Source organism: Lepidochelys olivacea, assembly GCF_965140295.1.
Source record: "Lepidochelys olivacea isolate rLepOli2 genome assembly, chromosome: 1".
NCBI classification, from domain to species: domain Eukaryota; kingdom Metazoa; phylum Chordata; order Testudines; family Cheloniidae; genus Lepidochelys; species Lepidochelys olivacea.
In genome coordinates, this window is record NC_140411.1 from 259778743 (window position 1) to 259803363 (window position 24621).

Genomic DNA, 24621 nt, shown 5'->3' on the forward strand with positions numbered 1-24621 from the left:
ACATCAGCTGTAAGATATCTCCTCACCATTCAGTTGTTATCATACTTCTCTTAAATCAATATAGTAGAGGAATAAAGATGTGACTGATTCAGTAGAAGTAGTAGGAGGCAGTGATACACACATGCACACCATAAATCCATCCCAAAAGAAGCAATGGCACTAATTCAACCACAGAAAGAAAGCTCACACACATACAAGCAGCTCTGATATATTCTGATCAGTAGAAATCAGTGGGGTAAACAAACCCACTCCTACTTGTCATATGGGGAACACACACCTATTACATTGCAAGGGGAGCATGAAACAGCTAGTCCTTAGAAAGTCTGAATAAATCAAAGAAGGTTTCATCTTTCTTCCCAATCCTTTACCTCTAAAGGACATAGATGCATGTACAACTTCCTTGGAGCCGAGGTCCAGGCTTGTTTGATCAGGTTGGTGCTTGTTGACAGTTTGGCTCAAAGACATGCGTTTCTGGGACCAAGAAAAAAGGAAAGGAAGGAAAAAAGTTTAATGGACTCATACATCATGTTGATAGGATTAGTGCTTTAATAGTCTCTATCCCCCTGAAAAATGTTGTTTGCCCCCCACTGATACATAACTGCCTTTGAGGAGAAATATTGTCTCTATCAGCAACGCTACATAGTAGAGTCATACGAAAGGAAATAAAAAATAACCTCTTAAATTGAAACTACAGGAGAAATTTTAGGTTGGTAGAATGTAACTATGTGGGTTGGTAGATAGCTAAGACAGCTGCTGAATTCTCTGTGTAATGAAAAGTGACTGATGGGAACACTTCCTAAAATGCTCCAGCCTTCTGAAGCCATCTGGCTCTGGCTGCAGAATGTCTGGAAATGGCTTCCTTCAAAGGCTGTCAATTCAAGTTTGCTCAAGAGCAACAAACTAGCATTCTTTCCCAGCTTCCATCCTGCTGGCCCGGAGATCTACAGCATACATCTAGAGGTGACTGGGTTTTGTAACTTACTGAATCTCTAGAAATCCCTTCACCTCATAGCTCCTCCATGAATCATGATATCCCTTTGCCACCCTCCAACAGAGCAGTATGGGTGAGGGAAATACTTTTTCTCCAGAGGCAAGACCTAGGCTGGGCTGCGACCAATAGGTCCTGCTTGGGCTAGACAAATTCAGACTGACAATAAGGCATAAATTTTTAACAGTGAGAGTAATTAACCACTGGAACAATTTACCAAGAGCCATGGCGGATTCTCCGTCACTGGCCATTTTTAAATCAAGGTTGGACATTTTTCTTAAAAGACCTGCTCTCGGAATTATTTGGGGGAAGTTCTGTGGCCTGTGTTACACAAGAGGTCAGACTAGATCTGTGAATATGCAATCCACTTGGATAAAATGGATATCATGATGTACTCAAAGCTTCTTCCAGCTCACACATTGATCCAAAGAACAATAAAGGTGATCTGGGGACTGGAAGGACTGCTTTACTTATATTAAAAGAACAAAATACAATTGGCTATATTCAGCTTGATCTAGGGAGATGGAGGGGGTTTGATATAACTGTCTAAAAACATTTGAAAGCAGACACTCTCAATAAAAAAATATAGAGATGAGCAAGACCCAGCCCTCATGTACATGTTTTATAGAAGGGAATAAAAGCCTTTGTTGGGGGTGGGGGAGGAAGGGAAGTGTATTCTTCCCTAAGGAAATGTTTGGTTAGTATATCCCATATGGTGGATTTCAAAGACAAAAATCTGTTTTTCTCCTAATTGTGTTTATTTTTCTAACACCATTTACTAAGGAACAGGCAGACCTCAATACTGATCATCCATTCCCTCCTCCCTCTTTCCCCAACACACATCCTTTACAATACAGTAAAGGTCAGCTGGAACCTAATTTACTCCCACTGTACATGAGCAAAATATGCTGCTCCAATCATGTCACTCCCCACTTTGAAGCTCTTCACAATCACTGACTTCTATATCAAGTTCAGTTTTCTCAACCTTTCATTCAAGACTTCTGCAAAATTCAGCCCCTGCCCACATCTCACTTAATACCGGCCTCCCACTGCCTGTGCTCTTTCCATGCCATGCTTCTCAATACCTCTTTTGTACTTTTTTCTCCACTCTTATCTTCATCTTCTATGAAATATCCGCACCCCTGAGAGATATAGTTAAACCGATGTAACCCCCAGTGTAGACAGTGCTAGGTCAAATTAAGAATTATTCCGTTAACCTAGCTACCGCTTCTTGGGCAGATGGATTAACTACAGTGACAGGAGAACCCCTCCCACCAGTGTAAGTAGTGTCAATGCTGCAGCACTACAGCAGCACAGCATTTCAAGTGTAGACAAGACCTTATACACAGAACACCTTCCCTGCTTCTTGTGCACCAAATGACCACCTTTTCCTCCCTCCTAAAACGCTGCTATTCTGCAAAGCTCATCCGTGTTAATATGCGCAGGAAATCAGTGTTAACCTTAGGCTGGAAATTAGAAGGTTTCTAACTCTCAGAGGACTGAGGATATGGAACAGCCTCCCGATAACAAGCGTGGGTGCAAAAAATCTAACTAATTTTAAAATGGAGCTTGGCAAGTTTATGAATGGGATTATATGACAGGAGTGCCACAGTAACAGAAGACTGGACTCGATGACCCAGGATGTCTCTTCCAGTCCTATGTCCTGTATTCCTTAATCTATCAAAGAAAGAAATGTATTTATAAGCAACAAAAAGATACCTACTCTGATATCTAATCTAAGATAACTGTTTTATCTATAGCATTTCTAAGATACTGGTCACCTTTTATCTAAGTACAGACATTACTGCTTTTACATCAGTCCATCATCTGGTCACTTGGCCCAAGATTTTCAAAAACAGGAGCCATACCTTAGACTCAAAAAGAAGGAGCGAGAGTTTCAAAATCGGAGCACTTAACAGTTCCCATTAATACCAAAGGACATGCTAGGTGTGCAGCGCTTTTGAAATCTGACTATTTATTTAGGTACTTAAATATGGATTTAGGAGACTAGCTATAGGCTCTTAATTTTGAAAATCTTGATCCTTGTGTTTTATGAACTTGATCTTGCACTTTCTTTGCATGTAGAATTCTCATATGTTCTAACTTAGAAGATAAGGCCTTGTACAAAACAGAGGAAGACAGAGCATGCTGACACGCCATAAAATCCATAAATAATAAGTTACTGTTGCTAGCTGGTTAAACTTGGAACACAAGCAATGTGCTAGATTATTAGTGAATTAACAAATAAATAGTGAGAAGTGATTGTACGTTTATCCATAAAAATAATTCACGCTGCTTCATCTCCCTTTTTGTGTAACAAAATTAAATCTGCAGACACACTGACTTCGGTCTCTTTCTACTTTTGAGATGAGTACAGCCATATCACTTGGGTCAGTGCCTACCATTGTGGCTATTTAAAACATTTTAAAAACACTTTTAAGCACCAAGAAAAGTTATTTGCTGCAATGCAGCAATGCAAAAACAATATCTATCTTATCATTTAACCAGACACTCAAATTCACAGTTATAGATGGAGTGCTCACATTTCACTTGCACTACATCTTTTCATTGAAGAGCTCCCTTGCTGTTTCAATATGAGTTTCTAATCATGGTACACTTTCACCTGTAATACAGTAGAACCTCAATTTTATGAACACTAGTCTTATGAACAATCAGTTATATGAACCATTTTTTCTGAAAGGAAAAGAAATCATTTAAACAAAAGTGATGTCAGTAAAGAATAAGTTAACATCCCTTCGTGTTCCAATTCCTTCAGTGCATTGGAAATTGCTTTGCAGTAGTTTGAAGAAGAGGAAAGGAATGCGGTACACCATACTGCAACTTATTCACCATACCTACTGTAATTTTGAGATATTCAATTTTATGAACTCCTCAATCCCCAAATATTTTGGAAAATAGGAATTCTACTGTATTCAGATTTTGTGAATCTTACTAATATTCAAGCACTTGAAACAGGTGTCTAAACCAAACATGCCTGTCTGTCCCCCCTGCCTCTCTGACTTCTTTGTTTCTTGGAAAGATTCTTCCTTGGCTCAGGGAATAAGACTATGGGTAATGATTATCAAGGTCTAAGGTTAGCTAGTAAAGGATTCCCTCTGAGTGTAAATCCAAAGATAGCAGAGGAATTGTACAAAGTGTTTACAAAAAACATAACTCAGAGTAATGGGACGAAGATGAGCAAAGATAAAAAAATAGATGGCTGTTAGGAAACCTTTCCAAATGGTGAGGGGAAAGTCCCTTCTCCCAAGTCATTTAACAGCCAATTGGACAAAAGAAGAGGGAACAAATCTGCACTAGCAGGAGAAAGGGGAAAGGTGAAGAGATGTGAAATGGATCATTTCAGTCTCAAATGTCTCTGTTTCTATGACATCCTCCCTTGCCTTGTTGCATGTCTTCATGAACAAGATGCTCTTTACCTTGTATGGTTGAATGGATGGCTGAGGAGTCTTTTCTGGGTTGCCAGAAGCCTTTGAGGAAGCAAAGGGGACAGAGGATTCTGGGAAAAAACAGTGATACATATTGCTCATCATTTTAAAATCTGTGACCTAGGACCAAGCCCTGCTCGAGAGAACACTCTCTACAAAACTCTGTTTACTTGCGACTCAATGCAGTCACTGAATGAGACCTTGATTCTGTCCCTGTATTTACAGTCTGTATTTGGTAAGGTCCTTTGTGTTCCTTATCGAATGATGAATATTTTCCTCCATCCCTATTAAATGCACCACCCTTGTTGCAATCACACATGTCATGACCTCGGATGGGATCCCCTTTGGGATCTGTCAAAACCACTTCTAAGCTGGCCAGAGTGGGTACTGATGAGTAACATAATGTGCTCCCTGCTTCCCTCCAGCACTTGCATCCCTCGCTGACCCAGAGAGGAATGAGAACCTAGGACAGGGAACGAAGCCAGGTCTCCCCCACGGCAGTGCAGAGTATTACTCCTATAGAACCAAGCCTGGTCCCTGCAGCTCTCCCGTTGCCTGATGAAATAAAGAATAAGAGACAAACAGAGAATTGAATGCAAATCTGCATGCTGGCAAAGAGCACTTATCCCTGCTTAGGACAGGTCATCGCCAATCATTCAAAAGTTCTTTAGCCAGGATGCTCTGTTTGCAAATGAGTATTTATCAGTTCTCTCTGACAAAAGGGCAGCTCACGAATACATCATTCAGATACAATATATCAGCATGAAGCCAGGCATCTGACTCATGCTATGCCATTTTTCTAGTTCCACAGCACAGCTGTTTGTTGGTCCTGCAAAGACAAGGCATCTTGTATGGAACAGTGGATGCCTGGTTTGGACACCGACCCCCTGTTTAGCTCAGCAGAAACATGGGGTGAAGCTATCGTCAGTGCTCTTACCTGTCCTCTGCTTTCCCTTTGTTGACAGCAAGTCTTCCCTCCTAAATCTCTCTGGTTCCAGGTGGGAGTAGTCCCAGCTACTGTAGCTCCCTGGGACAGGCAGTGTCCCTAAGGGGGAGGGTAAATGAGAAATAGTGAGAGAGACTGGAAATGAAGAAGAGAGAAACAGCAAAAGTAGTAGTAACAGAAAGAGAGAATACAGTTTGGCACTTTTCATCTTCAGAGTTGCAACTAACATTAACTAAACCTCACAATGCCCCAGAAGATGCTCTATCATCCACATTATACGGATGGAGATGCCAAGGCAGAAAACTGGTAATTGACCAAGACGTCAGAGGAAATCTGCCCCGGGACTGGACATAGAATTCAGGAGTTGCTTGCTCCCAATCCTATGTTCATACTATGATTGAGACTAATATTAAAATTATTATTTCACTTGAGAGGAGAATATAAGAGACAATCAAAGTAACAGAAAGAGAGAGTGATAATGAAGGTGAGAATGAGACAGAGAGCAGAATGAAGAGACATATAGAAGTGGGATAAACTGAGGAAGAAGGGGGTGGTAAGAGCAAAGTGAAAACCCAGTTTGCAGGGAGTATTCATTGCTTCAGAGGCTGAAAATGTCCACTGGACTTTTATCTCCTGTCTATCAAAGAGGCATGAACTCCAGGAAGAAAACATCCCACCCAGAACGCCTGACTCCCAGGAATTGATTTTATGTTTGCTGCAGGCCACCAAGGTGAGCAAGATGATGGACAAAGGATGACCAGGAATTTCTCCCAGAGATCAGGAAATTGTGTGCCAGGGTCCCATATTTAGAGCTGGGTGAAATTTTTTAGATTAACAGTTTATTCACCAAAAAATGAAGTTTTGGTCAACCTGAAACTATTCATGAATTTGACTCAGTTTTGACAGAGAAAAACTTTTTCCAGGCCAGCAACTAGGAGATATGGATTCAAATCCCTCCTCTGAATCAGGCAGAGAGAAGATATGAATCCACATCTCATACCTCCCAAGAAGGGCTTTAATTACCAGGTTATAGAGTTTTTGTCACCAGGGCCACACAGAGATTTTGGGGGATCCAGGGCAAAATCCAAAACCACACTCTTCCAAAACAATTACCACTAAGGGGAAGCCCCGGCGGGAGAGCGGGGAGGTCTGAAGAGCGAGCTCACCCCACAGTGACGGCTCCTGTCCCAATGGGCTGGGCCCAGCTCCCCACTCTGGGCATGGTGACATGGCGCACAGGATCACAGTACCATTCTGCCTGACCACTTTTCCCTCATGATAGAGGGGCTGCCAGACCAAACCTGAGTGGCACTGTGACCCCACAGACCAGGCTACAACCCAACACAGTTTAAGAGCCCTCAAATGGGGGCCTGGAGCAAATTGTCATCCCCCATACCCTCCAGGCAGCCCTGGTCCTCATTCACTCTCTCTTTGGCCCAGTGAATATTTAAGTATTTATAGAAAGTGAAACTGCTTCCACAGGAGACTGAGAGCAACACAGTTTAAACCAGCCTGGTGGTTACAATGCTTACCTGGGAGAGGAGAAATCTGAGTTCAAGTCCCTGCTCCAGAGTGGGGATTCAAACCTGGGTCTCCCATATTCCAGGCAAACACCCTAATCACTGGGCTAAAAATTTTGGACATGGACACGCAGTTTGCTAGTCTGACAAAGACTTTTCACATTTGCTGACAACTTCTGAACATTTTCAGAACTGAACAGAGCATTTTTTCTGATTCTTTTGGTCTGCTCTCTGAACCAAAAAGTCAATTATTCACTCAGTTCTATCCTTATGTTCCTCTCTATTCTTTTTGTTCCTTAGTACCACAGGATGGAAGGGGGGCTAGAGACATTTTTATTAAGGCCAGGGAAGGAAGGCAGTTTGAAAGGCTGGAAAGTATTCTCCTCCATTTGGCTGAATATGACCTGCACGTATTGCCTTTTAAGCGGGAAGAAAAGACCCTCTCACCTGCCATCCACTCTGACAGCACATTGCAGAGCTGGGACTTGAACTCATGTGTATTGAACCAGGATCTTGGAAAACTGGAGCAGAAGCAGGTGTACAAAGTTTGGCTCAGCAATGAAGGGAAAACCTAAGGGTAAAGCAAAGAAAAATCAGAACTCTATCAATCTAGACAGGTTAGATGAGAGACTGGGACAGACTGTTCCTTCTTAGAGCTTAAAAGGAGCTGTATTCCTTCCTCCTATATACAGGGACTATCCAAAATTCCAGTCCACACAGATTCAGTCATAAAGGAATATCCTCCATTTTAATATAAACAATCATTTAGCCAGCATTGTAATTTTGTTTCTTGTGCCATTTCTCCTGTTTTTTTACATTAGAAACATCAAGAATGTTAAGTCTGATTTGTTGGAAGACTTCTTAGTGTACGTGGACCTCTCATACCTTAACTGAGGGGATGAGGGGGATGCTGAATCCTAAACAAAGCCATCCTGTCTCCCAAGTATTTGTTCAACACCGGCATTACACAGGTGTTCAGACACACAAACCAAAACCTAAGTTTCAAACAGTTTGAATAAAAATCTCTTCCCTTCAAAGTTGCTCAGCTTTCAGTCCCTTGTGATGTCACTAGTTTTCCAGTCATTATAGAGTCTTCTAGGGGGAGAAAGGAATTTCTAAATCTAAGAAACAAGCAGAAAAATGTTTGCATAGTTGGAAGCAAAGGAGGAGACAAACCCCCCCTTTTTTTTTAAATTTGGTCATGTTTACCAAAAGGAAGCAAGAGGCCACAGAATCAGATAGGCCTTCAGTGTGGAAATACAAGATCCCTGGAATAAGGATAAAAAACTGAAGTGAGAAGAAGAAAGAGAGCCAGACAACAAAGTCAAGGGAAAATGAAGAAAGGAAACTGTAGCAGTAAATAAATAACTCAAATAGAGAGGGCAGAAAGAATTGGATGGAGTGCATCTCAATGGAGGCAAAGGAGCAGGGTGGGGGAGAAGTAAACCTATCCCCTCAAAAACAAAAACCACCATGGCACTAACATGTCATTTGCTGCCATCACATACTTCACTCTGCTTGTGTGTTCTACCCCTTCCCCCCATCCTGAGTCTGTCTTGTCTGTTTATATTATAAATTCTTCAGATCAGGTACCATCTATTAGTCTATGTTTGTACAGCACCTCACACAATGGGGCCCCATTCTTGGTTGTTCCTTAGGCACTACTGTAATAAATATGATTAATAAATAATTAATAATTAATAAAGTGTGAGAAGTAGATACCAATGCTTCAACTTACTGAGTGGGGAGAATTGGAGAAGAAAAGGCAATCACAGATGCTGAGTCAGATGGAGAATTAGTTTTCAATGAGACAAGGAGATGGAAGGAGTCCGAAATAAAAAGGTTGGGGATCAGGGTTAGTTTCTTGAAGATGAACCAGAAATTACAGAAGAAACAGAAGGGAACAAGGAATTCAGAGGATGAGTAAGGATGAAGGAGAAGAGCCTGTAGGATGGGGTGAAGGCATGAGGATGAACAAGAGGAGGGTATGAAGAATGAACCTTGATGGGGAGAGACAGAGCAGCTCCTCAGATCTCATTATCCCTACCCATGATTTTAGGTTATTAAAAGATATTCACAAGACAAGAGCATGAACCATATTGGCCATCATGGAGCATTCCAAACTGTGGCGATATTAGACAAGATAGTCTGATATTCAACAAGAGTTAAAGGCCAATTGATCACTACACATTCCAAGCCCTGGAAGAATTAATTAGTAAATGCCCGTGCAGCATTCTAAAAATATAAAGTGTTATATATGGGGTAACTGTTGTTAGTGTCAGATTATCCCTGTGGCCAGAGATAAAGGGGCGGATAGTGGTGGATATTCCCAGGTCATTTCACTGCTTAAGTGTAAACTCTATTGCTTTTTCTAAACCTTTTTACACTCACTTTAATAAGAGCATTCTGGTAGTGGAACTTGTGACAGTCAAACAGGAGGGTGGCATAATTCTTTGCAATGCGATCAAACAGTCGTCCCTGAATCTCTCTATTTGGCTACCAAGAAAGAAAGAAAGGAATGAATCATCATAGAGGCATTCCCCTCCCCATCAAACCACAGCAACATCGAGATCCTCAAGCCTGTCTGAAGGTTTATGTTCTACTATGACATGAGCAGAATGGATTGATTTAAATCACCAATTTTAATAATGATTTAAATCAGCAAGCAGGAAACGTTGATTTAAATAATCTATTTTAATCTTGTTATCTATTTGTACTCGTTAGCTATTTTCCTAAATAAAGTTTGAGTCTCAGTGGTTGGTAACCATTAAAACATGTTGATTTGTAACTAAATAGAGCCTTTACACTAAATTTGGTACATCTGACCTCCTTTATAAAGCATTTTGAGATCTACTAGTAAAAGCACTATATAAGAGCTAAGTTTTATTTTAATTATTTTATTTTGCTAACCAGGATGATACACTATACAGGAACTCTTCACTTAAAGTCGTCCCGGTTAACATTGTTTCATTGCTGATCAATTAGGGAACATGCTCTTTTAAAGTTGTGCAATGCTCCCTTCAAACATGGTTTGGCAGCCCCCTGCTTTGTCCACTGCTTGCAGGAAGAGCAGCCCGTTGGAGCTAGCTGCTAGGGGCTTGGAACTAGGGTGGACCATAGCAGCCCCCATAGCAGCTCCCCTAAGTTCCCTGTGCAGCAGCTGCCCAGCAGGCTATCAATTCGGCAATTCAGCTGTCCCTCTGCCACTGCCATGTGCTGCTCCTGCCCTCTCCCTTGAAGCTGCTCCCTGAGCCTCTTGGGGAGGGGGTAGGGTGGGGTGTGGCTAATGTCAGGGTGTCTCCCTCCCCCCTGCTCCTGCACCCCGCTTACCCCATCTTCCATAGAGCGGAGGCAGCAGCTGAGGTGGGTCTCAGCTTGCTGATCTAATTAACAAGGCAGTGTACTTGAGACAGGGATCAGCATACTTAAAGGGGAAATGCACATCTCTCTCTCTCTCACACACACACACAGGGCGTGTGTCTCTGTCTGTTATGCTATCTCCCCTCCCTTCATTCCTTCTGCCTTGTAGAGCGTGAGGCTACATTAACAACGAGTTTAACCCTTGAGGGCTTGTTCATCATTTTGCAGTAAGGCATTCCCTGGGAAATATCCCACCCTCTGACTTCACCACCTCAACCAAGCTTCACAATCATCATTGCTGTGTACCAGTATTAAATTGTTTGTTTAAAACTTATACTCTGTGTGTGTATATATATAATATAATAAATATAATATAGTCTTTTGTCTGGTGAAAAAAATTTCCCTGGAACCTAACCCCCCCATTTACATTAATTCTTATGGGGAAATTGGATTAGCTTAACATCATTTCGCTTAAAGTCACATTTTTCAGGAACATAACTACAACATAAATTGAGGAGTTCCTGTATTTATGGACATTTATTTAAGCGATTATATAGCTTAACATACATTTAGTTTAAAATGGCAAATGATGCGTTTTGTATTTACACCTGATGATTAATTTTTTGCTCATGATTTGTGTCAAGGAACATTTGAATGAAAATTGGAATTCAATTAAAACTGCACAAAACATAATTTAAAAATTTTTATTAGTTAAATAAAACTATGTTTAATGTCCTGGATACATAGGGGAAAAGCATAAATTTATCAAAACATATTTTGCATTTAAAACTAGCTGATTTATTAAAATATTATCTGTAGTTATGAATTTTGAACTGATAGTTTCTGGTCATCAACTTCCAATCAGTTTCTCAACTTTGAATGAGCTAATCATTGAACTGAACTTGTTGAATAAAATGAAATGAAGAAGAGGCAGTCAAAAGCTGGTTTAGAACTTCAACTTTGGTTCTAGGTGTTTAGCCAGTTCAATGGTTGGACTTTCTTTAAAACTTCAGCAGCAAAGATGTACTGCTTGAATATTACTTTTTAAATTTAATAGATTACAGTAAGTGTAGGTGTTAACGTAGAGTATAATAAAGGACAGTTACCTTTTCCGTAACTGGTGTTCTTTGAGATGTCTTGCTCATGTCCATTCCGTATTAGGTGTGTGTGCTCGCCACATGCACCGGTGCTGGAAGTTTTTCCCTTAGCAGTATCCATAGGGGACTGGCTCTGGTGCCCTCTGGAGGCTCCCCTACCCTCCCTACATGGCACTGCCAGCTCTCCCCACCTTCAGTTCCTTCTTGCCGGAAACTCCAACAATGGGGAAGGAGGGCAGGTTGTGGAATGGACGTGAGCAGCACATCTCGAAGAACACCAGTTACAGAAAAGGTAACTGTCTTTTCTTCTTCGAGTGCTTGCTCATGACTACAAAGCAGTACCCCTGGAGGTTGGTAGGAGTTCACGGACGTGTAGATTGCAACACAGCTCTGCCAAACCCAGTATCGTCCCTGACCTGCTGAGTGATGGCATAATGAGCGGTAAACATGTGAACAGAGGACCACATTGCAGCTCTGCAGATGTCCTGGATAGGGATATGCACCAGGAAGGCTGCCGAAGACGCCTGAGCTCTGACAATCGGTGGCGGTAGAACCCCTGCTAGGTTATAACAGTTCCTTATGCATGAGGTGATCCTATTGGAAATCCTCTGCGAGGATACCAGATGACCCTTCATCCCATCCACTGTAGCGATGAAGAGCTGAGTTGATTTACGGAAAGGCTTGGTACGTTCTAAGTAAAAAGCCAGGCCCTTCGGACATTCAGCAAGTGAAGATGCCTCTCTTCGCTGGTCTTGTGCGGTTTGGGACAGAACACTGGGAGGAAGATGTCCTGGTTCATATGGAAGGTAGACACCACCTTTGGTAGGAAGGCTGGATGGGGTTGCAGCTGAACCTTGTCTTTGCAGAAGACCATGTATGGCGGATCTGAGGTCAAGTCTTTAATTTCAGAGACTTGACTCGATGATGTCACCACCACCAGGAACGCAACCTTCCATGACAGGTGGGAAAGGGAGAAGGAACCCAGCAGCTCAAAGGGCGGGCTGGTGGGCCTAGAGAAGACTAAGTTAAGATCCCACTGCGAGACAGGAGTCCGTACCTGAGGAAAGAGTCTCTCGAGCCCTCTCAAGAATCTGTCCGCCATGTCATGGGAAAATACTGTCTATCCTTGGATCGGCAGGTGAAAAGCAGAGATGGCCGCGAGATGCACTCAACACGGCTGCTACTCTGAAACCTGTCTAATGGAAGTGTCTGCCAGGCCCTGGTTCCTCAAATGAAGCAGGTAGTCCAGGACAGCCTGTATGGAAGAATGCGAAGGAGAGATGCCACACTCGGACGCCCAGCAGGAAAACCTCATCCACTTGGCCAGGTAAGTCAGTCAAGTTGAGGGCTTCGTACTTCCCAGGAGGACCTGCTGGACCTCCTCCGAACAGGTCCGCTCTTCCGGGTTCAGGCACTGAACATCCACACCGAGCGGTGGAGGGACGCAAGGTTGGGGTGTTAGAGCTGACTGTGGTCCTGTGACAGCAGGTCTGGTCTGTTGGGTAGGGGCCAGGTAGGGGCCGCTGATAGGTTAATGTATGTGCGAAACCAGTGCAATCGTGATAACCTGCACCATGTCTCTCTTGATCTTTGCCAGGACCTTGGCGAGGAGTTGGATCGGAGGAAATGTGTACATCAGACCCTCTGACCATGGCAGGAGGAAGGCATCATAGAGGGAGTCCCTGCCAAGAGCAAAACCAATGACAGTTTATGTTTTGCCTGGTGGCGAACAGGTCCATTTGGGGAGTTCCCCACCTCTGGAGGACCATGTAGGCTACGTCGCAGTGGAGCGACCACTTGTGGTGAGGGGAGAAGGCCCTGCTGAGGTGATCTGCTAGCATGCTCTTGATGCCAGGGAGGTGACAAGCCTCCAGGTGGATCCCAGGATCGATGCAGAAGTTCCAGAGACGGAGTGCCTCTTGGCAGAAAGCCAATAAGCACGCTCCTCCTTGCCTGTTGATGTAGAACATTGAGGCTGTGTTGTCCATCAGGACTCTCACCACGTTGCCCGACAGGTGAGGTAAGAAGATGCTGCATGCCAATCGGACCGCTCTGAGTTCTTTGACGTTTATGTGGAGTGCCATTCTCCATCGGGGACCACATACCCGGGTCTGGAGATCTCCGAGGTGCACACCCGAGCCAAGGTCCGAGGCGTCTGATACCAACTCAAAGGAGTGAGGGGGGCTGTAGAATGGAACTCCCTCTAGGGCCTTCTCACGATCGGTCCACCATCACAGCAAGGTGAGTACTGCCAGGGGGATGGTCACTATCTTTTTCAAGTGATCCCTGGACTGGGAATAGGCCATCGTCAGCCACTGCTCCAGAAGCTGCATACGGAGCCTGGCATGGTGGACAACGTACGTGCAAGCTGCCATGTGGCCCAGCAGATGCAGGCAGACCCTGGCTGTAGTCAGGGGGAACATGGACACCTCTGCGATAAGGTCTGTCAAGGCCCAAAACCTTTCTAGTGGCAGGAACGCTCTTGCGCAGGTGGAGTCGAGCACCACCCCCATGAATTCTACCCTTTGCACTGAAACTAACGTGAACTTTTTATTATTCACCAGTAGGTTCAGGGAGCGGCACGTGTCTTGCAGCACCGCGACATCCCTTTGGATCTGAGACCTAGAGCTGCCTTTGACAAGCCAGTCATCGTGGTAAGGGTAGAGCTTTATACCCTGGTGCCTGAGGTAAGCCACCGCCACCATCAACATACACTTGGTAAACACCCTCGGTACTGTCACCAGGCCAAATGGGAGGACCGTAAATTGGTAGTGGCGAGGTCCCACCATGAAACAGAGAAAATGTCTGTGCCCTTGCAAGATCGCTATGTGGAAGTATTCGTCCTTTAGGTCAAGGGCATCATACCAGTCTCCCAGATCCAGGGAGGGGATGATAGAGACCAGGGAAACTATGTGGAACTTCAGTTTCTTTAGGTACTTGTTGAGATCTCGCAGGTCCAGAATGGGAGGTAGACTGCCCTTGGCCTTTGGGATTAAAAAGAATCAGGAATAAAAACCCCCGTTCCTGTACTCTAGAGGAACTTCCTCCATTGCCCCCATCTGCAGCAACCCTGGACCTCCTGTGCGAGGAGAGTCTCACGAGATGGGTCCCTGAAGAGGGATGGGGAAGGGGAGTGGGGGGAGAGGGGAGAAAGAAACTGAAGGGTATCTCCCTGCGCCACTTTGTTCAGGACCCAGCAGTCTGAGGTTATCGTGGTCCATGCAGGGAGGAAAAAGGAAAGGCGGTTGGAAAAAAACGGGGAAGATGGTCTGGGGAATAGTCTGGTACGTTGCCCTCGGGCACACCCTCAAAACGGTCACTTGGCCCCTTGCTTATTCTGCGTGGAGCCCGACTGAGCAGGAGGTGGAAGAGGGTGGCTCGGGTGGCACTTGTAGCCCTTGGCCTTCTTATGAGGCAGGTCCTACCGAGGCTGCCTCCCTTGTCCCTCAGGCTGTTTCGGTTTGAACTGCTTATGTGCTGGGTCTGGGATGTACAGCCCCAGTGTTTTCAGGGTGGTACGGGAATCCTTTAAACCATGCAGCTTGGTATCAGTCTGTTCTGCAAATAGGGCCTGGCCGTTGAAGGGAAGGTCCTGCATCGACTGCTGAGTTTGGTGGACAAGCCAGAGAGGAGCAGCCAGGAAGCTCGCTGCATAGAGATGGCGGAAGCTATGGTGCGGGCTACAGAATCCGCTGCGTCAGAAGCCGCCTGGAGGTCCGTTCTGGCCACCGTTGTGCCCTCTGCGAGTATCACCCGAAATTCCTTCCTGGACCATTCGGGGAGTGAATACTTGAACTTGCCCATAACCTGCTATGTTCTAATCATAGCAGCCAAGAAAGTCCTGGTGATTGGCCACTCTCAATTACAGGCTGGAAGATTAATACATCTTATGCCCAAAAAGATCCAGCCTCTTTGAGTCTTTATTTTTGGGGGTAGCCCCGGGTTGGCCTTGCCTCTCTCTGTGGTTAACCACCTCAACCACAAGGGAACTGGGGGCCAGGTGGGAATTGGGGGCCAGGACTCATGCCCTTTTGTTGGTACAAAGTACTTGCACTTGGCCCTTTCAGAAATGGGGGCAAGGAGGAGGGAGTCTGCCACAGGGCAGTGGTAATCTTTGATACCCCCTCATGAAGGGGTAGAGCCACGCTGGCAGGAGCTGAGGAGCATAGGACATCAAACAAGGAGTCTGAAGTTTCTTCCAACTCCTTGGCCTGGAGCCCAAGGTTAGATGCAACTCTCTTCAATAGTTTCTGGTGTGCCTTAGTATCATCCTGAGGAACTGGGTGAGGAGGCTCCGTGATACCCTCGTCTGGCAATGATATGGGTGATGCTGGTACCGCAGGAACCTCCATGTCCATTGATGGTCCAGCAGGCTGCTCCCCTGGGTCCTCGTGGACCTGTGGGGTCCTTCTCCCCAAAGTCTCGGGCACTGTAGGGGGTCAGGATGCCAAGGTCACTAGCCTGTTTGAGGCTCCTGACACCAAGCATGCAGCCTGGGAAGGCTGGGTGAACCCCAAGAGGTTCCATGGATACCATGGTGCCAGCCACTCTGCCTGGGGCCCTGGGATAGGTTTGGATGCTGGAGATGTAGGCAGCACCCCAGGCAGTCCCGCAGTTAGGGAGCCCAGCTCGGTGCTGGAGCTGTAGCCGGAGCAGTCGCTACCTGGTGACCAGGATCGGGCAGAGCAGCAGCTCTTATCTGACCGGTGCTGGTCGCTGCACCTGGAGGCAGACCTGTTTGAACGGGACAAATGTCTTGGTCTGGGCCTTGGGGACCAACAGCATTTGGCAGATCGGTGTCAGAAACCTGGCAATCTATGCCTTACACTACCCAACTGGTACCAGGATGTTTAGTAGGACCAGGAGCTATCACACACCGGTTGCTGGGAAGAAGCCCCCGAACGTGGCGATCTCAGTCTCGGAGATTGATGATGGCGGTCTGGTGACTTCAACCCCTTGATTGGTCCCGGGATCTGTACCGAACTTTTGGTGACGTGAGGGGTCAGTCTCGGTGCTCCTGCCACGGGGCACACACCTCAGTGGGTCTGTGCCAGACTACCGGCGAGATACGCCTTGAATCCCACTGTCTGTGCCCAAGGTCCGAGGACCGAAGAGGGCTTCGCTAAGCCTGCCTATCTGAGGTGTGACAGCTTCAGGCGGGCGAGTAGTGGCGGGACATCCCATGTGATGGGAAATGGTGCCGCTGAGGCAGGGACACATGCGGAGGTCCCAAGGCGGGTTTACCCTGAGACCTGAGTACCACTGGAGCCGGTGTGGGTGGCACTGGAAGCATCAGGATATCCTGAACTGCCTGCAGAGCCTCAGGAATCGATGGCGCTTGGAGCTGGTGGAGGCCTGTACCACTATTTGGAGTCACAGGCAAAGCATGGGATGGGCTGCACCGTTTGGCTTGAGCTGGGGCCTGACTTCCCAAAGGGGGTGTTGAGCTGCTCGGCACAGGTCTTGGCTCACCCCCAGCCCTCTCTTTTCCCTTGCAGGAAGTAGGGGATCTTCCCCTCCCTGTCTTGTTTGGCTTCTTGGCTGGAGCTGCAGTGGGTGGGGACCGGGACCGACTCATGGACGGTGTGAGCGGAGAACTGTGCACCGATGCTGTGGTGCTCGGTGCCGAGTCAGACCGTTGCTCTGGTGCTAGAGTGAGTGCTGACTCACTCCATCAGGAGCGCCTTTAAGCGATTGTCCCTGTCCTTTTTCATCCTGGGTTTGAAGGACTTACAAAGATGACACTGGTCGCTTATGTGCCCTCACCCAAGCACCGTAAGCAGCTACTATGTGGATCGCTGATGGGCATAGGCCATCTGCAATGATCACAGGGCTTAAAGCCTGGGGACTGGGGCATGCCCCATCCCCCGGCTGAGTCCCGTTCGGGACTAACGAAGAGTTCGAGAACTACTGCTAAGGGTAACTAATTCAACTACTAAATATATACACCTATATTACAGGTTTTCAAAGTTCACAAGAACAGAGAACGAAACAATGTTAGCAGAAGCAGCAGATGTTCCAGCACAGTCACTGGCAGCAAGAAGGAATTGAGGGTTGGGGGAGCTGGCGGCGTCCTTTACACCGTGCCATGCGGGCGCCACTCCAGAGAGTACCAGAGCTGGTCCCCTAAGGATGCTGAGGGGAAAACTTCCAGCACTGGTGCATGTGGCGCGTGCACACACCTAATGGAATGGACATGAGCAAGCACTCAAAGAACTTCTAATTTCTTTCTTGTGTTGCCCACACACAATATATATAGTTTTTTTCTCTCTCTCTTTTTATATATATATATATATATATATACACACACACCCCAAATTTAATTTTAAATAGGTTTATATTTAAAAAGAAAACACCCCCTGTCAAGGTTCCTTCCCCACTCTGAACGCTAGGGTACAGATGTGGGGACCTGCATGAAAAACCTCCTAAGCTTATCTTTACCAGCTTAGGTCAAAACTTCCCCAAGGTACAAAATATTCCACCCTTTGTCCTTGGATTGGCCGCTACCACCATCAAACAAATACTGGTTACTGGGGAAGAGCTGTTTGGAAATGTCCTTCCCCCCAAAATACTTTCCAAAACCTTGCACCCCACTTCCTGGACAAGGTTTGGTAAAAAGCCTCACCAATTTGTCTAGGTGACTACAGACCCAGACCCTTGGATCTTAAGAACAATGAACAATCCTCCCAACACTTGCACCCCCCTTTCCTGGGAAATGTTGGATAAAAAGCCTCACCAATTTGCATAGGTGACCACAGACCTAAACCCTTGGATCTGAGAACAATGAAAAAAGCATTCAGTTTTCTTACAAAAAGACTTTTAATAGAAATAGAAGTAAATAGAAGTAAAGAAATCACCTCTGTAAAATCAGGATGGTAGATACCTTAACGGGTAATTAGATTCAAAACATAGAGAATCCCTCTAGGCAAAAACTTAAGTTACCAAAAAGATACACAGACAGAAATAGTTATTCTATTCAGCACAATTCTTTTCTCAGCCATTTAAAGAAATCATAATCTAACACGTACCTAGCTAGATTACTTACTAAAAGTTCTAAGACTCCATTCCTGGTCTATCCCCGGCAGAAACAGCATATAGACAGACAGAGACCCTTTGTTTCTCTCCCTCCTCCCAGCTTTTGAAAGTATCTTGTCTCCTCATTGGTCATTTTGGTCAGGTGCCAGCGAGGTTACCTTTAGCTTCTTAACCCTTTACAGGTGAGAGGAGCTTTCCCCTGGCCAGGAGGGATTTCAAAGGGGTTTACCCTTCCCTTTATATTTATATATATGACACCCCCAGATTTTCATTTTAATCACCGATTTTTATTCTGGACATCAGATCACACAAGAAGTGTCTTTTTGGTGAGAAAATTCATCTGACATGGAGAGTTTTACTAAACAAAATAAATATTCTTGCTGTAGTTTTTAAACTTTTCCTCATTTAGCCCAACAGTGAATTTAAGGAATTGCAAGCAACAACAATGAATATAAATACAGTAGACCAAAGTCTGCTCTCAGTTACACTACCAGCATATATCTGGAATAACTCCATTGACTCTACTGAAATTGAGAGAATCAGAGCATAACTAAGAGCATAATAATTTGGCCCAGTATGTGTGAAAACAGCTAAGGTACAGGAACATCCCACGAGGAGCGCTGGAGGGAAGGTGGCTTTAAGACAGCTTTGTACCCTCCTGATTCTGAGCTTTTCAGGAGCCAAAAAAGCCCTGGGGGCTGCTCTAAGTTATAGCAACTGTTCTGATGCTACCAAGGGTCAGATCTACAACCTGAAGCTGCTCCAGAATCGCCATTGTGCTCTGCATGAAAACCTCATTCCCAGCCCTGCTGGTAGTACACCCTTACACCAGTGTTTCCAAGGGATCCTACATAGGGCATCTGCCTTATACAGTGCTTGTCCCAGGCAAATTCCTCCCTGGTTAGTTAAGGGATTTGTACAAACCCTAAATGCTACTACAGTGGGAGGGAGAATACCTCCTCTAGTCTGTATTGCATTGTAGGGCCTGGCTGGAGCAGGTATTTGCTCCCTACAAGGGACAGATGGAGCAGGATTGGACCACAATGCACAATTTTGACCTTTTGTTTTCAATATTATTTTAAGACACTTATTAAACTTTCCCTCTGTCAGAGACTCTATACCCAGTGGAACCATGTGAAATACATCAATATCCAGCCCTTGTCCTAGTCTCTTCCTTACCTGATATAAGTGGAGAAAAAACCACCAGAAGCTGTCCAACAGGATAGCATGGGAGACTGGAGCTGTGAGAAACTTCTGCAGCATTTTTGAAGGAAAAGGTGTCTGGCAAAGAAATGAAACTTTGCAACATCATGCAGCACAGACAGATGAAGATACACTCACAAGGCAAATCACTCTCTGATCTTTACACATCCTTTCTCCTGTTCTCAACTCTACCATTAATCCATCCTTAAGAACCTCCAAATTTCTCATTCACAGAGCCTTACAAGCAGCATGCCATTTCTGGGAAACAAATGCACACATTCTCACAGCACTCACACACATATTCACATACATGTGCATGGCAATCATGCATATCCACTCATATGTAGGTACACGCACGCAAGCACACATTTGCTGCTCTTTGTAAGTATGTAGAGTACCTTCCCACTTGCTGACTTTCTCTGGGCACACACCACCTTCTCTATGACATCAGTCAGCTCTGTCCCATTAGGCAGCGGTGTTGGCTCATGCATGTTGTACCCTGGGTATTGATACAGTTCCACCAGCTTGTTCTTTTCTGATGTATTCTGAGGCTAGGGTGACAAAGAGGGAGGAAAGACCCAATACAAAACACATATACTTATGACAAGTGCCTGCAAATCCCCCAGCCTCTGGTGCTTTATGTCTCAAGAGCAGGAACTAGCTATTTCAAGACTTGATTTATCTGTGGTTCTGAACCTCTTGGTTGTGAGACTTCAATGGGGAGTTTGTGAGGTGGGGGTTGGTCACCAGCCCATTCCTTGTCCCTATTTAAATGGATTTGTTCAGGCACTTATAATTGGTCCAGATACCAGGAGTGCCCTATAAGGGTTTTTGAGCATTTCCCATTGGAGTCTATAGGAGTTTTGCCATTGACTTCAACAGCAGCAGGATCAGACCCTAAGTGTTGTGCTGATCTTCATGGTGGCTACTCCGAAGTATCACACAAAAGATTTTGAGGTTTCACTCCTGGAGGACTGGTTGCAAATGGCTGAATCATGGTTTGAGAGGCTGAAAATCACTGGTCTACTGAAGCTGACGCCCAGCAGAAGATGGAACTCGGGGAAAGGAATGAGAAGAGCATGCTGCAGTCTTTATACTAGTTGCTGTTCTTTTCCCTGTGTGACTTCCCTTATCCTCTGCAAACTCCAGGGAGAAGGAAATCATGATTTCCGTTTGTATAGAGCCCACTACTCTTGGGTCTGTGACTAGTCATCCATTGCTAGAAAAAGATCCAGAGTAAGATGCCAGAAACCACTAGTGGCATGAGTGTAGCAGCTACACAAGAAACTGAAAGGTTGAGATTATTTAGCTTGAAGAGGAGAAGTTAGAGGGGACTTGATTGATGAGTCGAAAATGATGAGCAGCCTAGGCCTGGTCTACACTACAAAGCTAGGTTGATGTAAGTTGCCTCCCATTGACCCATTTATGAATGAGTCCACACTCAAATTTGTCTCCTGCCAACGTAAGTGTCCCATTACAGGTGTCACAGTAACATCCCCTCCCTGAATGGCACTGAGCCATGGTCAACACAGCGAGAGTGTAGACACTGCATGACCTGTGTTGACCATAACAGTCCTCCAGCAGGTCTTCACAATGCTCGACAGCGAGCACTCTGCTCACAATTGTAAACTCCACTGCCTAGGGGTCACAGAGAACGGAAGCTACCAATCCCGCCTTTAAAACCTCTGTATTTTTGAAATGCCATTCCTGATTGCCCAGCTTGGTGAGCTCACCTAGCAGCTCTCCCTTGTTGTGTACAGCTGCCTTACTGACCATACTGGTCACATGCTCTCTAGACACACTCCTGCCTGGAGTAGACGGGAGACAGTGGATCTCCTGGGCCTCTGGGGAGAAGAGACTGTGCAGGCACAGCTATGGACCAGTCACATAAACATGGACATCTACAAAAAGACTGCACTGGGGATGCAGGCAAAAGGGTACAAAAGGAATCAGCAGCAATAGCACATGAAAGCAAAGGAACTGCGGCAGGCACTATGAAAGGCCAGGGAGGCCAACAGATGATCTGGTGCCAAGCCACAGACCTGCTCGTTTTACAACTAGCTGCGTTCCATACTTGGTGGAGACTCCGACAGCATCCTTCAGACCACTATGGATTCCTTGGTGGAGCCTGAGAGACCCCTGCTGTGAATAGGAAGGAAGAGGAGGAGGGACATGTGGTGAGTGGGTTCTGCTATGCTGCAAGCCAGGATCTTTTAGAGACTCCACTGCAGTCTAGACATTCCTGCCAGCTGAGCACAGATAAGCCTGATCCAGGGTAAAGAACCTTAGACACATGTGTGAGTGCATTCTCCCTTAAAAAGAATATATGTGAAGATGACACCAGGGTCAACACCAGGTTAGCAGAACACAGGTTTCTGCTTTTCATCATTTTACTCCTACGAGATGAGCAGGAGAAGAGGTAAAGGTACAACAAAACTTAGAGGTAGAGCTGGTATCTGCTTTTCTTTCCCGTCAGGTTGGGGGCAGGCTGTGTAGCAATTTGTTTATGTGCATAAGGATGTTCCTTGTATCCTCCTAAGGGATCGTGATGAAATTTTCATGGAGACGGTCTGCAATCCTCTCCTGAAGGTTTCTAGGGGTGGCTGCTTGATTTCTTCTTCCATGGTAGGATGCTTTCCCACGACACTCCATGCCAACTTTGGCAGGTGCCATTGTAGTAAACAGGCTAGCAGCATATGGACCCAGGAGGCTTCAGGATCCCAGCAGCAGCTGTGCTCTCTGTGCCTTTGTTACCCTCAGGAGTGAGATATCAGCTAAAATCATCACCACCACCACCTGTGGCAAATAGTGCCAGTACTCAGTGCCATTGCCCTGTACTTGTATCCATGGAAATAGGGGCCGAAATCTTCCTGTTTTACACAACCAAACAATTCCCTCCTCCCTCACCCACACTCCCGGTGGGCCATACTCACCTTGCTGCAGCTGGAGAGTGGTGCTGTGGAGAGATGCTCCAAGGCTGAAGGGTCAATAAGCATGGCTGATTTTAAAACTTTTATGGGAGAAGGAAGGGAGTTCTGAAATTAAATATTTTACTTTCTGTTGTGACTGTAAATACAATCTTTTATCTGCAGTTGCTGCCGTTACAGCCCTGAAAAGTGCCCCCTCCACACCCACGGGACACCAATCCCTGATGAGGAGGAGGAAGAGGCGGACTACAGAGGACACGTTCAGTGAGATCCTGCAAACCAGTGCTGCATCAGACTATGAAAAGAAAGCATGGAAAGTGCATATGGCAGACAGCTTGGAGAAGGAAAGAGTGGACAGGAGAAATGCCCAGGAGTCCTATCAGGGAAAGAAGAGGGAGATGCACCTGGACATAATGGGGCTTCTCAGGCAGGAAACACAAATGCTGCAGACTTTTGTTGACCTACAAGTCAGTCACATGCTTACCTCCTTTTGCAGTCAATGGACAACTCCATTTGAGCAGTTCCCTATAACCCCCAACATTCCATGCGGCAACATGGGCTGCATCCCTACCACTACAACTCCACGGTAGGGGACAGTAAAAAACACAGCTTCACATACACTGACCTGTGAGAGCCACGACTACTGTATGTTTGGCAAAAATAGACACAAATGTTTTCTAGCATTCTAATTGTAAAGGTCTGTTCTGTTAATTTATTGAATAAGTTTACACTCTGTGGGTTTTTAATTGCTCATTATTCTTTGCACTGTTTTGGTTACACAATACGTTTTAATTTTTTGGTAATAAATTCATCTTTATTATTTCATAGCATATCCAGCAGAATGCCTAGCACTACCAAAAGCACGCATTAATTGTAATTGGACATAATCACAGAACTCATACGTTCAGTGCAAAACACATTGTAATAATGATAAATGTACAGTAAGCACCACATAATTTGTAGGTTCATTAAAAGACTGTGTGATATTCATAAATGTACACCAAGCACTGCACAACTCCTAACAACCTCCAAAACTTCAGGGCCAGATACAGCATTATCCAGCATGACACATTATTGGGGCTGACAATTAAAGTGCTCTTTCAAAGCCTCCCACAACCCCATAGCTCTGCACTGAGCTCTCATCCACTCAGTTCCCTGAGAACTCTTTTTTACTCCAGTCTCATTACTCAGGTTCCTTTATTTGGCATACAACAAAGTTAAGCTGAGTTGATCAGACTCAAGCATAGTGGGAGAAGGTATAAGGCATACCATAAATCCAGACTTACAAAGCAAATGTCTTCCTTCATATACATGTACTACATTGTGTTTACTGTAGATTGCACCACATATTTTTGGATTGGATTGGTTACTTTGTAGGGACCAGTCTCTGTACAGCATGCTGTATTCACACACTGTCCACGTTTGACCTACTCTTTACCTCATCTTTACATTCCTGACTTATCTTGTCCATTGTTATATTGCTCGTAGTAAATAGTTTCTTGGGTGTTCTCCCTCTTATCTTGGTTAGCTCAGACATTGTCTCTTAGATTACTGACCCATTTACTTATATTATTTAGCACAACTATTACATTTTCAGCCAGCTAATTAATTTACCTCCCTACTCCTGTCTTCCAAGACATGAGGCCTCCCCAGCGTTTAATTATTTATGTCAGGCCAAGCCTACATCCCCTTGTGTCTGACTGTTCAAAGTCACTCCACCTCCACCTTCCACTCCGGCGGCAATTTCTCCCCCTTTGCCTCACAGATATTAGGCAGGACACAACAGGCAGTTATAACCACTGGAATATTTTTTTCCACTGAAATTCAATCTAGTGAGTAAACATCACCCGCATCCCTTCAGTCTTCCAAAAGCACATTCAACTATCATTCTGCACCTGCTGAGCTGGTAGCTGAATCTTTCTTTGGAGCTATCAAGTTGGCCAGTGTATGGCTTCATGAGTCAGGGGGAGCAAGGGATACTCTGGGTTCACCAGAATCACAACTGGTATTTCAATATCATCAATGATAATCCGCCAGTCAAGAAAGCATGTTACTGTGTGCAGCTTTCTGAGCAGTCCTCTGTTCTTAAAGATGAAAGC

General features: G+C 45.2%; 2 protein-coding genes and 1 long non-coding RNA gene across 3 annotated transcripts in view; 1 reads left to right on the forward strand and 2 right to left on the reverse strand.

Moving 5' to 3' along the window:
• The window catches only part of DMC1 (DNA meiotic recombinase 1), an 85033-nt gene that overhangs the window by 46310 nt on the left and 14102 nt on the right, over positions 1–24621 (reverse strand). The gene's annotated exons all lie outside the window — the stretch shown is intronic.
• FAM227A (family with sequence similarity 227 member A) overlaps positions 1–24621 on the reverse strand; it is a 46920-nt gene that overhangs the window by 7987 nt on the left and 14312 nt on the right. The window contains exons 7-13 of the mRNA XM_084627862.1: positions 19994–20146; positions 19572–19673; positions 9292–9396; positions 7348–7471; positions 5372–5479; positions 4426–4505; positions 369–471 (exon numbers count right to left, since the gene is read on the reverse strand). Of these exons, the coding sequence (XP_084483988.1) occupies positions 369–471; positions 4426–4505; positions 5372–5479; positions 7348–7471; positions 9292–9396; positions 19572–19673; positions 19994–20146 (775 nt within the window). The remainder of the gene's footprint in view (positions 1–368; positions 472–4425; positions 4506–5371; positions 5480–7347; positions 7472–9291; positions 9397–19571; positions 19674–19993; positions 20147–24621) is intronic.
• On the forward strand, positions 12691–15219 carry LOC311520446. The gene is made up of 3 exons (XR_014711596.1): positions 12691–13598; positions 13922–14044; positions 14926–15219. It is a non-coding gene; the product is annotated as an uncharacterized lncRNA (long non-coding RNA).